Below are 12,500 nucleotides of genomic sequence, written 5' to 3' on the forward strand. Positions count from 1 at the left end.
TGCTCCTTTCCCACCTCTGTACCCACCCATGACGTCACCACCTTCCTCCTCCCATTTGCTCCGCCATGACGATCCTGTTCCCCAGGGATGGCTCAAGGCAGCGGGCCAAGCGACCATGGCCTTGAACCGCCAAAACCGAGAGCCAAAGCCAAACTTTTGTCCTTGTGGTGAGAGTACAGCAAGGCCTTGTCACAGAAATGGCGACAGAAATGGGAACTGGTGAGTCCCTCTGCCAGGAAATGGGGATCAGGGCTCTAAGAAGTCCCCTCAGGCAGGTGACACACCTGGGAATGACCTCTGACCTCCCCACTGGCAGGTGACACCTGGGAATGACCTCTGACCTCCCCTCAGGCAGGTGACACTTGGGAAGGACCCTGTCCCCTGCCCTGAGCCCCTACACCTGGAGCACAGGCGCCTCCTCGTCTCTGAACACCCGGAGTCACTGCACACCTGGCTGCGTCCCCAGCGTGTGACCGGCCACTGTGCCGCACCGGTGTCCATCACCCAGCATGGCGTCCCGAGCCCCGTGCTGCCTCAGCCCGACACGCACACGTCCCCGTTCCTTGGGGTCTTCTGTGTCGCACAGAAATCCACGACACAGCCTCGCTCCCTTTCCCCGCTTCTCTGCCCGTATGGGAGAAATACTAGAGACCACTGAAAAATGAGCAGGTGGACCGTTTCCCGGAAGCCACTGTTGAAATGAGAGTCCACACCTCAGTGCAACAGTCCAGGCACGGTGGCTCACGCCTGTATTCCCAGCTGCTCCGAAGGGTCCCGGTTCAAAGCCCGACCTCCAAAGACAGAAGGGAACCATCGCCATACAAAATGCAAGCTGATCGACGGACGATGCGGGGACGAGATGGGAAAGAACATGGCCGGGAGAAGGGGAACCAGGTCCCCGTGACCTTACGGGACTTCAGAGGTCACCAGGAAAGACTGGGATGCCTTTCCCTGCTGCCGGCCATACCCAAAACCCGTTGGGTAATTGGGGCTTTTTGTGGGACAGCAGAGGCTGAATTTCTTCCGGAAAAAATAGGATTTGGGGTTTTTCGGGGGGAGGGGGATGTGGAGACACACGTTAGGGTTGACCAAATTTGGGGACACGTATAGGTTGGCCAGTGGGATTCCAGGTTGATCTTGTACCTTAAACCAACTCACCTCGTCCTCCACCATGAATCCTGTCTCTAGGAAAGCCCCAATCCGCATTTTCTAGGATTTCTCCCCCCTGAATTTCGTAGGACGCAGACTTGTGTTTCTCCATAGCACCAGCTTCCGCCGTGATGTGTCTATGGGGTCGGAAAAATGGCCGGCCACCATCCCACCCCAAAGTCACCAAGGCCAAATCCATATGGCTGCTTTCATGGCCAATGACAACCAAGATGGCGGCTCATGGGCCAAGGTTCCCAGTCTCCAGGTGATGGTTCCATCCTGACAAGGTCACCAACAATGGTCCAAAGGGACACGCCACCCATGTCACCAAGGCCACAGGGCTGCTTTCAATTAATGTCAACTTTGCCCTATGGCCAATGACAACCAAGATGGCGGCTCAAATGTCCCCTCTCTTTCTCATAATCCCGGTGGCCACCAACAACCGCCGGGGAAGACGACAGACAGCACGTGACGTGAATTTGCGACACTGTGACACTTATGACAGGAGGAATTCTTGGGGAAAAGTCCTTTTGTGATCCCAGAAGTTGTTCGGGACTGAGGTAGCGAGGCAGAGGTGAGTGATAGTTGACTGACTTTGTCACTGAGCACAGAGGACTTAGTCCCTGGACTTCGTCCCTGTCACCAAGTTAGGACTGAGCCCTGAATTCTTCTACCCAGAAAACAAATCCGTGCAGAAGACCTTGCATCCGCCATGACACCTGACATCCTTGAGGGTGTCCCCAGTGGGATTTCGTCAACGGACATTAGGATTTAAAGCAAAAAGCCCTTTGTTGTGTTGCGTACTTTCGAGATGGGGTCTCTCTTTAGACCCGGAGCTTCATCTGCTCTGTGCAGCTGGGATTGCAGGCAGGCGCCACCACACCCAGCCATTGCTGGAGATGGGGTCTCCTGAGCTTTGTTCCCCAGGCTGGCCTCGAACCACCATCCTCCCAAGTGGCCGGGATTACAGGCGTGAGCCACTGTGCCTGGCCACGTTGTCCTTCAGTGCGGAAAGGCAACCGCCGAGGTGCCTCTCAAAGATACGTCTAAGTGTCAGTCAACGTGCACGGACGTTTTGGTAAAAGGCTAAAGAAACGGAATTTGCATCCTGGAAGGCTCAGAGGCACGGCGGGTGGAGCAATGGCCGCTAGCTTTGTGAGGGAACGACGCGTGAGTGAGGAAAAGAAGGTGACAGGGCCACAGGTGACCTTACGACAAGAACCGGTCCAGCTTCTCCTGGATGCGGACGAAGGCGTCCTTTCCCAGGTAGTCGATGTGTCCTGCCTCCCATTTCCGTCTGTCCTCGTCCGGGCTCAGCTTGTCCCCGATGGAAATCTCAGACACAGCCGCGGCCAGGTCACCCTAGGGAGATTTATCGCTTTTGTTTTCGATGAAATACACCCCAGACAAGTTTTTTTTTAAACCCAAATTGCTTGAAAGTCTCTAAAATGTCATCGCAGGTGCTCAGATTTCCTAAGAATTGTTCTAATTTCCACCCCGAAGCACACGCTTCAATCTGCCGAAATATTACTTTCCCCCGAAAAAGGCAACTTTTTTGAGCACAGGGGACCCAAATGAAGAAATATGGAAATCCCCATGTCCCAAAGATGCTCAGACCCTACAAGAGACTCACACAGCCATGACCCCAAGCCTTTCAGGGGCTCTGCCAAGTGAACCTCAGGCTTATCAGGAAACGTTGGTGACACGGTGGCGAAGGCTTTGTGCTAGTGGGAGGTGGTGGAACCTTCAAGAGGCGGGGCCTAGCAAGAGGGTGTGAGGTCACTGGGGGCGTGGCCTAAAGGGGAGATTGATGGGTTCATAGCTCAATGGGCTGAAGGGAAGGGGTGGTGCCTCCAAGAGGCGGAGCCTAGTTGGAGGAAGTGAGGTCATTGGGGGCGTGGTTTGAAGAGATTGATGGATTCAAACCTTAACTGGCTATTAGGAGGTGGTGAATCCTGTAAGGGGCGGAGCCTAGTGGGAGGAAGTGATGTCACAGGGGGCATGTCCTGGAAGGGGAGATTGATGGACTCAAAGCTTGATGGGCTACTGGAAGGTGGTGGGAGATTTAAGAGGGGAGGGGCCTAGTGGGAGGAAGTGACGTCATTGGGGGCGTGGCCTGGAAGAGTTATAAATTGTCCCTGGTCCTTTCCTGTCCTCTCTCTTCTCTCTCTTCCTCCTTCCTTGCCCCTCTTTGTCTGTCCATTTCTCTCTGTCTCTCCTCATCTTCTTTGCCATGATGTGAGCAGCTTGGCTCCACCACCTGCTCCCACCATCTTATTCTGCCTTCTATGGCCCAAAGCCATGGAGCCCAGTGACCATTGACTGACACTATGACCACAACACCTGTTCTCCTCTTGAGCTGACTCGCTCAGAACTTGCTCAGGCGTTTTGTCACAGTCACCAGCCAAGCAAAGAGAAAGGGTCCCCCGTAATCCTTCTTGACAAAATGAAACCCCACTAAGGACAACTCACGTGACCGGAAGTTTCGGCTGTGTGCAGCCAGAAGGTCCCAACGTCTCCAGGAGTCACCTGAGCTGTGGCATCCTGGACGAAGGTGGAAAAGGTGTTTACCCAATGACAAGTGTGCTGTCTGTGGGGGATGTTTGTTATAGCAGCTAAACCTCCCTGACACATACGGGATCAGGAAGCGAGCCTGTGCCTACAAGCTGAGATCCTAACAGGTCTGTAAGTCACTCAACAAACAAGCACCATCCACAGAGTCTAAAGAACATGGAGACCTTTGTGAATCCTCACTGCTAAATTCACGGGGCTGGGTAGGGCTGGATTTGAACCCTGGCCAGGCAGGCCTAGGAACTCCCATCCCTAAAACACAGACTCCTAGGCTACATATGCCAGGGACAATATATAACCCTCAAGGCCACGCCTCCAGTGACATCACTTCCTCCCACCAGGTCCCGCCCCCTAAGGCTCCACCACCTCCCAACAGTCCATTAAGCTGTGAATCCATCAATCATTCCATGAAGGCCACGCCCCCAGTGACATCACTTCCTTCCTCTAGGCCCCGCCTCATAAAGGTCCCACCACCTCCCAATAGCCCATTAAGCTTATGCCTGGGATTTCGGAACGCATTGACCCTGACTGAGGCTGAGAAACTGCGGCCGTTTTAGGGGCAACTTTGGCCATTTACGTATCAACTGGGGGATCAATTTTGCATTGCACAGATATTTATGGCAGTGGATGGTGAGGTTTGAGGAGAGGGATTTGCAAAGTCAGGAAGGTCGCCGTCAAAGGTCAGAGACCGGCGCTCAGCTCCTATCTCAGGGATGCAGTCGGAGGGGAAGAAAATCTGACACAAAGTCTGACTGGAGAGCTGGGGTCAATGATGAAGATTGAGGACGAAAATAAGCTGAGAAAATCACTTCGGGCCAGGCGTCGTGCCTCACTCCTGTAATCCCAGCCACTCGGGAGGCAGAGATCGGGAGGATCACAGCTGGAGGCCAGCCCAGTGCTGTAGAGTGGACCTTTGCCAAAGGGAGTATTACTGTAGCATGAAGAAGGAGGCGGCGGCCCAGGGAGCCTCCGCGCCTGCGCGCCAAGCACTCAAGGAGCCTTGGGGAACGTGAGGGGTGACGTCACTTCCTGCTCCAATCAGGAGTGGCATGCAAATGCCCTAATTTGCATAGTGACGCAATTGGCGGGGAAGCCTGCACACGAGTGCATGTAAAGTGAATAAAAAAACGCTGGACGTGACCCGTCCGCACTGCACACACACAGATGTCTGACTGTCCGTCACACCCGTGTGGACGGCAGGTACTCACGTCTGCCAGGGACAGCGGTGTCGTCTTCTCTGCTGCCACCGCCCGCCCTCCAGCAGGTCCCAGGGCTGCTGGGTTTGCACACGGCACCTCGTCGCTGGCTGCTGCTGAGTTTGCACACGGCACCTCGTCGCTGGCTGCTGAGTTTGCACACGGTGTCCCAACAGCACGGAAGCAAAGCTGCGTGCAGACAACCGTGGACGCCCTAGGTGAGTCCCCATCCCAGGTCAAGGGAGCCCCTGTATATGTAGAGGGACTTTTATTTTGCAAGGGAGATGCAACCGGTCACAGAAATGTCCCTATATGGAAAGTAGGATGGTAAGAAAAGTGACTTAAAAAAACATGAAATTGGGGTCAATCAAAAAAAAAGTTTAAATCTTGTTCGGATATCTCCTGTGATCCCGTGATATCTCAAACAAACAAAAAAAAATTGTGTCGGCCTCATTTTCCCCTTGGTCCTGCCTGGTTTTACTCTGATTTTAAAAAAGAGAGAGAGAGAGAAAGGTTTAATCTAGAGAGAGAGAGAGAGAAAGGTTTAATCTAGGGGAAAATGACAAGAAAAAAAAATCTAGTTCCAGTATACATTTCTTCCAGTATTTACGTGACCCATGCAGAGTGTTTGTTGACTGCATTCGCGTTTGAAGGAAACATACGCGGCAGAGAACAAGGAAGCTCATCTTGTTTTCCAGCCCCTCACTTACGGGGTGAGGCGGAGACTCGGGCTTCTGGGGGGCTCCGAGGCTCTGGAACAGAGGCCGCACGCTGTCCTGGAAAATCTGCCACCAGACCCCGAGAAAGGACACCTCTTCCCGGCTGCCCACCGCGGGGTCCGAGGCCGTCTGCGGGTTGCTGCTGTAATCCCACGGCTTCCTGGACCCCAAGAAACGCACGACCTTGGCACCGGACCCGAACCTGAGGAGCAAGGTGACAAGAACGCCGATGTGGCAAGGGGGGTCTCACCAGGCCGCTGGGATTCAAAATGGCGCCTCGGCGGACGACTCACTGCTTGAAGGCCGGGCCGTAGGTGTAGGCCGTGCTCACGCTCAGGCTGTACACGAAGGGCAGGCGTTTGCGGATGTCGCCCGTGGCCCAGTCACTGAAGAAGTCATTCAACAAACCTTGGTCGGCCCCTGAGAGTCATCAACAAACACATGCACGCAAACAAAAAGTCGTCAGGATGCGTCTGCGGGACCCGTTGCTTGAGGTGGGGTCTCGCCAACTATTTCCCGGAGCTGGCCTCACACCACAGTCCCCCGGGTCTCTGCCTCCTGAGTGGCCGGGATTACGGGTGTGAGTGAGCCAGCAGGCACCCTGGTTAAAAATATTTATTTTCTGCCTTTTACACAAAACTTGGGCGCTCCTGTTGAATGGGCCTGACTTCCATTGCACAGGTTTTAAAAACTTCTATTTATTGCATTTACTTATTTGTTTGCTTGTTGAATAACTGATTGACTAACTGACCGATTAATTGATTGACTAATAGGGATTGAGCCCAAGGCAATGTAACTGGACTAAAGCCATCTGCCGCTGGGCTCCACCACCAGCTCCCAGCCCAAATTTGGGGGTTCGGGGGCGCTGGGCATCGAGCCAAAGACACACGCCGTGTCTAGTACCCATTACCATGTTTGTTGATGTCTTTCTGTGATCCAAAAGGGTCCCCTTATCTTTGTCTGCAAGGTAGAAATCTGGCTGGTGCCTCGGAACCCCAACAATCTCGGGGTCCCCTGCTCACCGTCGAAGCTGCCGTGGCGGGCCGCGTGGCGGAGCAGGAGGCCGTGGGTCTCTAACGAGGGTTCGAAGACGAACACCCCACTATTGAAGCAGTCAGGCCACCCAGGGTCGGGGGCTGCTGACAGCTCCGCCCGGTCGAACAGCTCGTCCACGTTGCCCAGGACCTGGGGACACGGGACAAAGGCGACACGACCTCAGGACGCACGGGAACCCGTTTCTTGCAGGGTGCACATGGGGGTGCCCCCCTTTTTCTTCTGCAAGAACCTAAGACATCGAGTCTTGTTTTTTCAGACAGTTATCCTATGCTTAGAATCCGGAGTTCACAAGTGAATATTCGATCTACACAAAATATTTTCAGTCGATTATCCTAGGTCCAAGGGGAACAGATGAGTCATCAAACCCTTAATGGACCTCCAGTGATTAATGTCCCCAAATACCACTTCTGACAAACCCAATGCTCATGAAATGACTATTGTACCAGGGGGGGATTTTCATCATCCCCCTGGGGGACTCCTAATTTGTAGGGGGGATTTCCTTCATCCCCTTGGGGGACTCCTAATTTGTAGGGGGGATTTCCATCACCCCCTTGGGGGACTCCTAATTTGTAGGGGGAATTTTCATCATCCCCCTGGGGGACTCCTAATTTGTAGGGGGATCCTCATCATACCCCAAAGTCCCCGGTACCCACCAGGGTGTTGGCGTCCAGGAAGACACACTTGCGGTACTGGGTGAGGGTCCAGCAGTGCAGCTTGGTCAGCGTCACCCCCAAATCGGGTCTCCTCAGGAAGGACAGGTGGACGAGATCCCCGCTGTCCATCAGATTGACATCCACCACCTCATCAAACAGCCGGGACAGAATGACCCTGGACAGACGTGGGAAAGACAAGGCTCACCAGTGTCACCTCTGTCACTGTGAAGGTCACTTTCCCTCCACCCCAACGGACACCCCTCCCCACTGTCATAACGAGAATTCACTTTGCAAACACCACACGTCCCCCACGATGTCTGCCCCACCCCCCAGGCAGGATTAACAAGGTGACGTCACCGACACCTGGGATGCCCGGGTGTCACTTGTCGTCTTACCTGAGCAGGGTGGACACCTGCGGGGTGACCAGCACCACCAGCTTCCGGGTCGTCCCGTGATCCCGCAGGGACTGGGCCAGCACCAGGGCGCCCTGGCAGTAGGTATCAGTGGAGGCCAAGGTGACAAAGGCCTGGTCGGCCACTGCAGACAGATGGACACCAAGAGCAGGGTCAGTTTCTCTAAGCTGTTGTCTCAGTAGTCAGTCTACTATCACTGGAGTCAGTCTACTATCACCCGAGTCAGTCTACAATCACTGGAGTCAGTCTTCTATCACCCGAGTCAGTCTACTATCACCGGAGTCAGTCTACTATCACTGGAGTCAGTCTTCTATCACTGGAGTCAGTCTACTATCACTGGAGTCAGTCTACTATCACCGGAGTCAGTCTACTATCACCCGAGTCAGTCTACTATCACCCGAGTCAGTCTACTATCACCGGAGTCAGTCTACTATCACGGAGTCAGTCTACTATCACCGAGTCAGTCTACAATCACTGGAGTCAGTCTACTATCACTGAGTCAGTCTACAATCACCGGAGTCAGTCTACTATCACCGGAGTCAGTCTACAATCACCGGAGTCAGTCTTCTATCACCCGAGTCAGTCTACCATCACCGGAGTCAGTCTACCATCACGGGAGTCAGTCTACAATCACCGGAGTCAGTCTACAAACACCGGAGTCAGTCTACAATCACTGGAGTCAGTCTACTATCACCGGAGTCAGTCTACAATCACCGGAGTCAGTCTACTATCACCAGAGTCAGTCTACTATCACTGGAGTCAGTCTACTATCACTGGAATCAGTCTACAAACACCGGAGTCAGTCTATTATCACCGGAGTCAGTCTTCTATCACCCGAGTCAGTCTTCTATCACCCGAGTCAGTCTACCATCACCGGAGTCAGTCTACTATCACCGAGTCAGTCTACTATCACCGGAGTCAGTCTACAATCACCGGAGTCAGTCTACTATCACCGGAGTCAGTCTACAATCACCGGAGTCAGTCTACTATCACCGGAGTCAGTCTACTATCACTGGAGTCAGTCTACAAACACCGGAGTCAGTCTACAATTACTGGAGTCAGTCTACTATCACTGCAGTCAGTCTACTATCACCCGAGTCAGTCTACAATCACCGGAGTCAGTCTACTATCACCCGAGTCAGTCTACTATCACCCGAGTCAGTCTACAATCACTGAAGTCAGTCTACTGGAGTCAGTCTACTATCACCGGAGTCAGTCTACTATCAGCGGAGTCAGTCTACTATCACTGGAGTCAGTCTACTATCACCGGAGTCAGTCTACTATCACCGGAGTCAGTCTACTATCACTGGAGTCAGTCTACAAACACCGGAGTCAGTCTACAATTACTGGAGTCAGTCTACTATCACTGCAGTCAGTCTACTATCACCCGAGTCAGTCTACAATCACCGGAGTCAGTCTACTATCACCGGAGTCAGTCTACTATCACTGGAGTCAGTCTACTATCACTGGAGTCAGTCTACTATCACCGGAGTCAGTCTACTATCACCGGAGTCAGTCTACTATCAGCGGAGTCAGTCTACTATCACCGGTGTCAGTCTACAATCACCGGAGTCACTCTACAATCACTGCAGTCACTCTCCCATTTCCTGCACAGGGAGCAGGAAGTATTTATTTTCCCCCCCAATTCTCACTTGTATCATTTTGTCGTAAATCCCTTTCTTTCAAAGAGAAGGAGGAAACAGAGCAGTTCTCAGAAACCCTACACGGCTGTGTGGCACGAAGGTAAAATTCCTGGCGTGTGCCCTGACCGGGACCCCGAAATCCCATCGCGGCCCCTTCCCTGAAAACAGGGCTCACACGGTCAATGGGCCATTTTGCATTTTCCCATCAGCCGCCCATGGAGCCTTCCCCAGCCAGGGCGTCGATGTCACCGATGTCACCATGCGTCTGCCTGTCTGTCACAACCCTCGCTGGGGGGAATTGTGTCCCCTGACCCCACTTCAGAAAGGAAGAGAATGCCAGGCATCTCCAAGGCGGACAAGCCGTCAGAAGTCAAGCAGGATCCTTCACAGAGAGTCAATCAACAAGCGCGCCAACTCTTTAAAGATAAATAAGTAGAAAGCCATGCTGGATCTGACTTCAAATTTCATACAACCAACTCGGGATTTGGGGAGACCTGAGGTCAAAGTGGGGGGGTGTCCCCAGTGCAATGCATTGTCACAAGTGCCACCAGGGACAGGGAGGTGATCCCAAGGGCCTTGGGGCGACTCACCGGCCATGGCGAAGGTGCAGTGGACACTGGGCCCCGGGCGCAATGGGCGGACTGTGCGAGGCCTGTGGGGGACAGGGTGACCCTGAAAGCCTGACCCGTCCCCATGACCTCTCTGTGACTCCTGGTGACACCCCGGGGCAGCCTGCGCCCCCAAACCTGGAGGGACCTGGGGGTCAATTCTGCACCCGCAGACCAATCTGCACCCCAAGTCTCCTCTGCACCCCAAACCTCTCTGCACCCCCAGCTCCCTCCCCCGAGCCCCGGGCTCAGGCCTCGCCCCTCCCCATGCACCCCAAAATCTCCTCCCCTCCCCCCTCAACCTCCCTCACTACCCTCCGCCTCTGCACCCCTCGTGCCCTCCACGCTGGGCCAAGCTGTGTCCCCCCGTCCTTCAGCAGGTCCCATGCTGCAATGCACCCCAAACCTCCTCGGCCCCACAGCCCCTGCGCCCCAAAACTCCCCCTCCCCGCGCAGCGCTCCACCCCCTGCACCCTGAGCCCGGCCGGGTGCCCAGGCCTCCACCCCGCACCCCTGCACCCCGAAACCTCCCACGCACTCGAAAGCCTCAGCCCCTGCCAAGCTTGGGGGGCCCGCACCCCGCGATTGGCTTCCGGCGGGAAAGGAAACGGGGCTCCCCCTCTGCGCTGCTGCAGCCCCGGGCCTGGGAGGAGCCGCGCACGCGCAGTCCCGTGCGCAGCTGGGGAGGGCGGGGCTGGGTGGGGCCAGTTGCCTGTCACTCACGCTGAAGCCCCGCCCCCACGTACCACGCTGGGTACCTGGTTGGACGTTCAAAGTTTAGTCGGCCTGTCAGTTACTGGTCAGTCCCGCCCCCTCCCCTCCCCAATGGGTCCCTGCATTGGAACAGTTAACTTTTAACCGGTCCGTCACTCACTCTGCAGCCCGCCCCCTCCACTCCGCTCGGTCCGCGGGTTGGACGTTGGCCTGTCACTCACTCTGCAGCCCCGCCCCCTCCCCTTCACCTGGGTCGCCGGTTGCACAGTTCACCTTCACTAGGGCTGTCACTCACTCTGCAGCCCGCCCCCTCCACTCCGCTCAGTCCGTGGGTTGGACGTTGGCCTGTCACTCACTCTGCAGCCCCGTCCCCTCCCTCCCGCTTGGTCCATGCCTTGGACATTTGACCTTTAACCTGCCAGCGCGGTGTCCTTGGCTGCTGTCACCTCTACTAGGACCGGGGCCGGGTGCAGAGCTGTTGGATGCACGGTGACAGAAGGACAGACCTGTCCGTGCGTGCGTGCATGAAGGACGGAAGGGAGAAACAGATGGAGCACGCCCGTGACCGGCCTCAGGCCCCCCATGCAGGCCCGCGACACCCCAGAAACCACCTGAGCCGCAGGAGAAAAAGGATCAAGAAGAAGTAAGGGACGCTGAGCCCAAATCGGGGTGTCCAGACCCTAGATCGGGGGGACCCGGCCGTAAGGGCAGCCTGGGGCCAGTTTTGGGGTGTGGGGGAGGAGGACCTGGCCCTGACGTCACTCACGAAAACTGGGGTGGTTGAATGACTGAATGAGTGACTCTGTGAATGGGAGTGAAAAAGGAGGTGAATGGGCCAATCAGCGAGCGGATGAAGAGATAATGAGCAAGGGAAGCAGCCAATCAGGTAGCGGGCGACTTAGGGGCGGGTCACGTGAGCCAAATGAGCGAATGAGCGACAGCCGGCCTGAGGCGGGAATAAATGAGTGGATGAATCAGCACTGCACAGCCGGCAGGGAAATGATGAATGAATGCGTCCAACGCACGATGAATGAATGAGTGACGGTAAAAGGAGCGAGGCAGTGTGTGTTTGAGTGAATGAGTGAGGGAATGCAAGATTAAAAGCACTCATGAGTGAAGGGAGCAGAAGATGGGCAAAAATGCAAGCGGGAAGGAATGGCTGGAGGAATTCAGGCTGCGGGATGGGTGACACAATGCATGTGTGTGTGTTTGATGAATGAATGATTGATTGACTATGTGCATGTTTGATGAATGAATGAATGACCGTGTGAATGGGGCCGTATGCTGCAAAATCCAAGCTCCTCACAGGAGCTAGTTTTGGGGTGTGTGGGGTGATAGACACCAAGCCAGGGTTGGACTGGTCCTCACAATATGTCCCCAAAGCCTCCTGGGGACCATCCCGTCCTCATAGACAAATGCTGCTGGTAAATCATTGAGGCCACCAGGCAGCCGGGGACATTTGTGACTCAGCAGAGGGAGGTGACATTGTTTTTCTGCAGACAGTCTGTCCCCACGCTGCTAAAATGACCCTGTGACAATGGAGTTACGTCCCAGGGAATATTACTAGGGCAGGAAGAGTATGGGTAGTTTGCACATTTGCTGTAAAAAAATCCGCGTTAATTTAGTATTATTTTCTGGCTTACATAGAATGAATATATTGAGAAAAAATTATACCAATGGTAATTTGTTAACGTCAGGACCAGGGTATTTGAACACCCTTTTTACGTAATCACGGACTTCCTTTGGCTCCAACATCCGGTCATTCATTTATTAAGCAC

At 54.5% G+C, this 12,500-nt stretch overlaps 1 protein-coding gene across 1 annotated transcript; it reads right to left on the minus strand.

The window, feature by feature from the left end:
- Positions 1–726: 726 nt before the first annotated feature.
- On the minus strand, positions 727–10,667 carry Gyg2 (glycogenin 2). Its single transcript, XM_020182269.2, has 10 exons — positions 10,547–10,667; positions 9,991–10,052; positions 7,740–7,881; positions 7,345–7,519; positions 6,658–6,820; positions 5,929–6,055; positions 5,627–5,837; positions 4,929–5,105; positions 3,622–3,693; positions 727–2,511 (listed from the first exon to the last, which is right to left on the minus strand). The coding sequence occupies exons 2-10, from the start codon at positions 9,995–9,997 to the stop codon at positions 2,359–2,361; spliced, it is 1,227 nt and encodes a 408-aa protein (XP_020037858.2). The 5' UTR covers positions 9,998–10,052; positions 10,547–10,667; the 3' UTR covers positions 727–2,358.
- Between the last annotated feature and the right edge of the window lie 1,833 nt (positions 10,668–12,500).

Source organism: Castor canadensis, chromosome X (assembly GCF_047511655.1).
Source record: "Castor canadensis chromosome X, mCasCan1.hap1v2, whole genome shotgun sequence".
Taxonomy (NCBI): domain Eukaryota; kingdom Metazoa; phylum Chordata; class Mammalia; order Rodentia; family Castoridae; genus Castor; species Castor canadensis.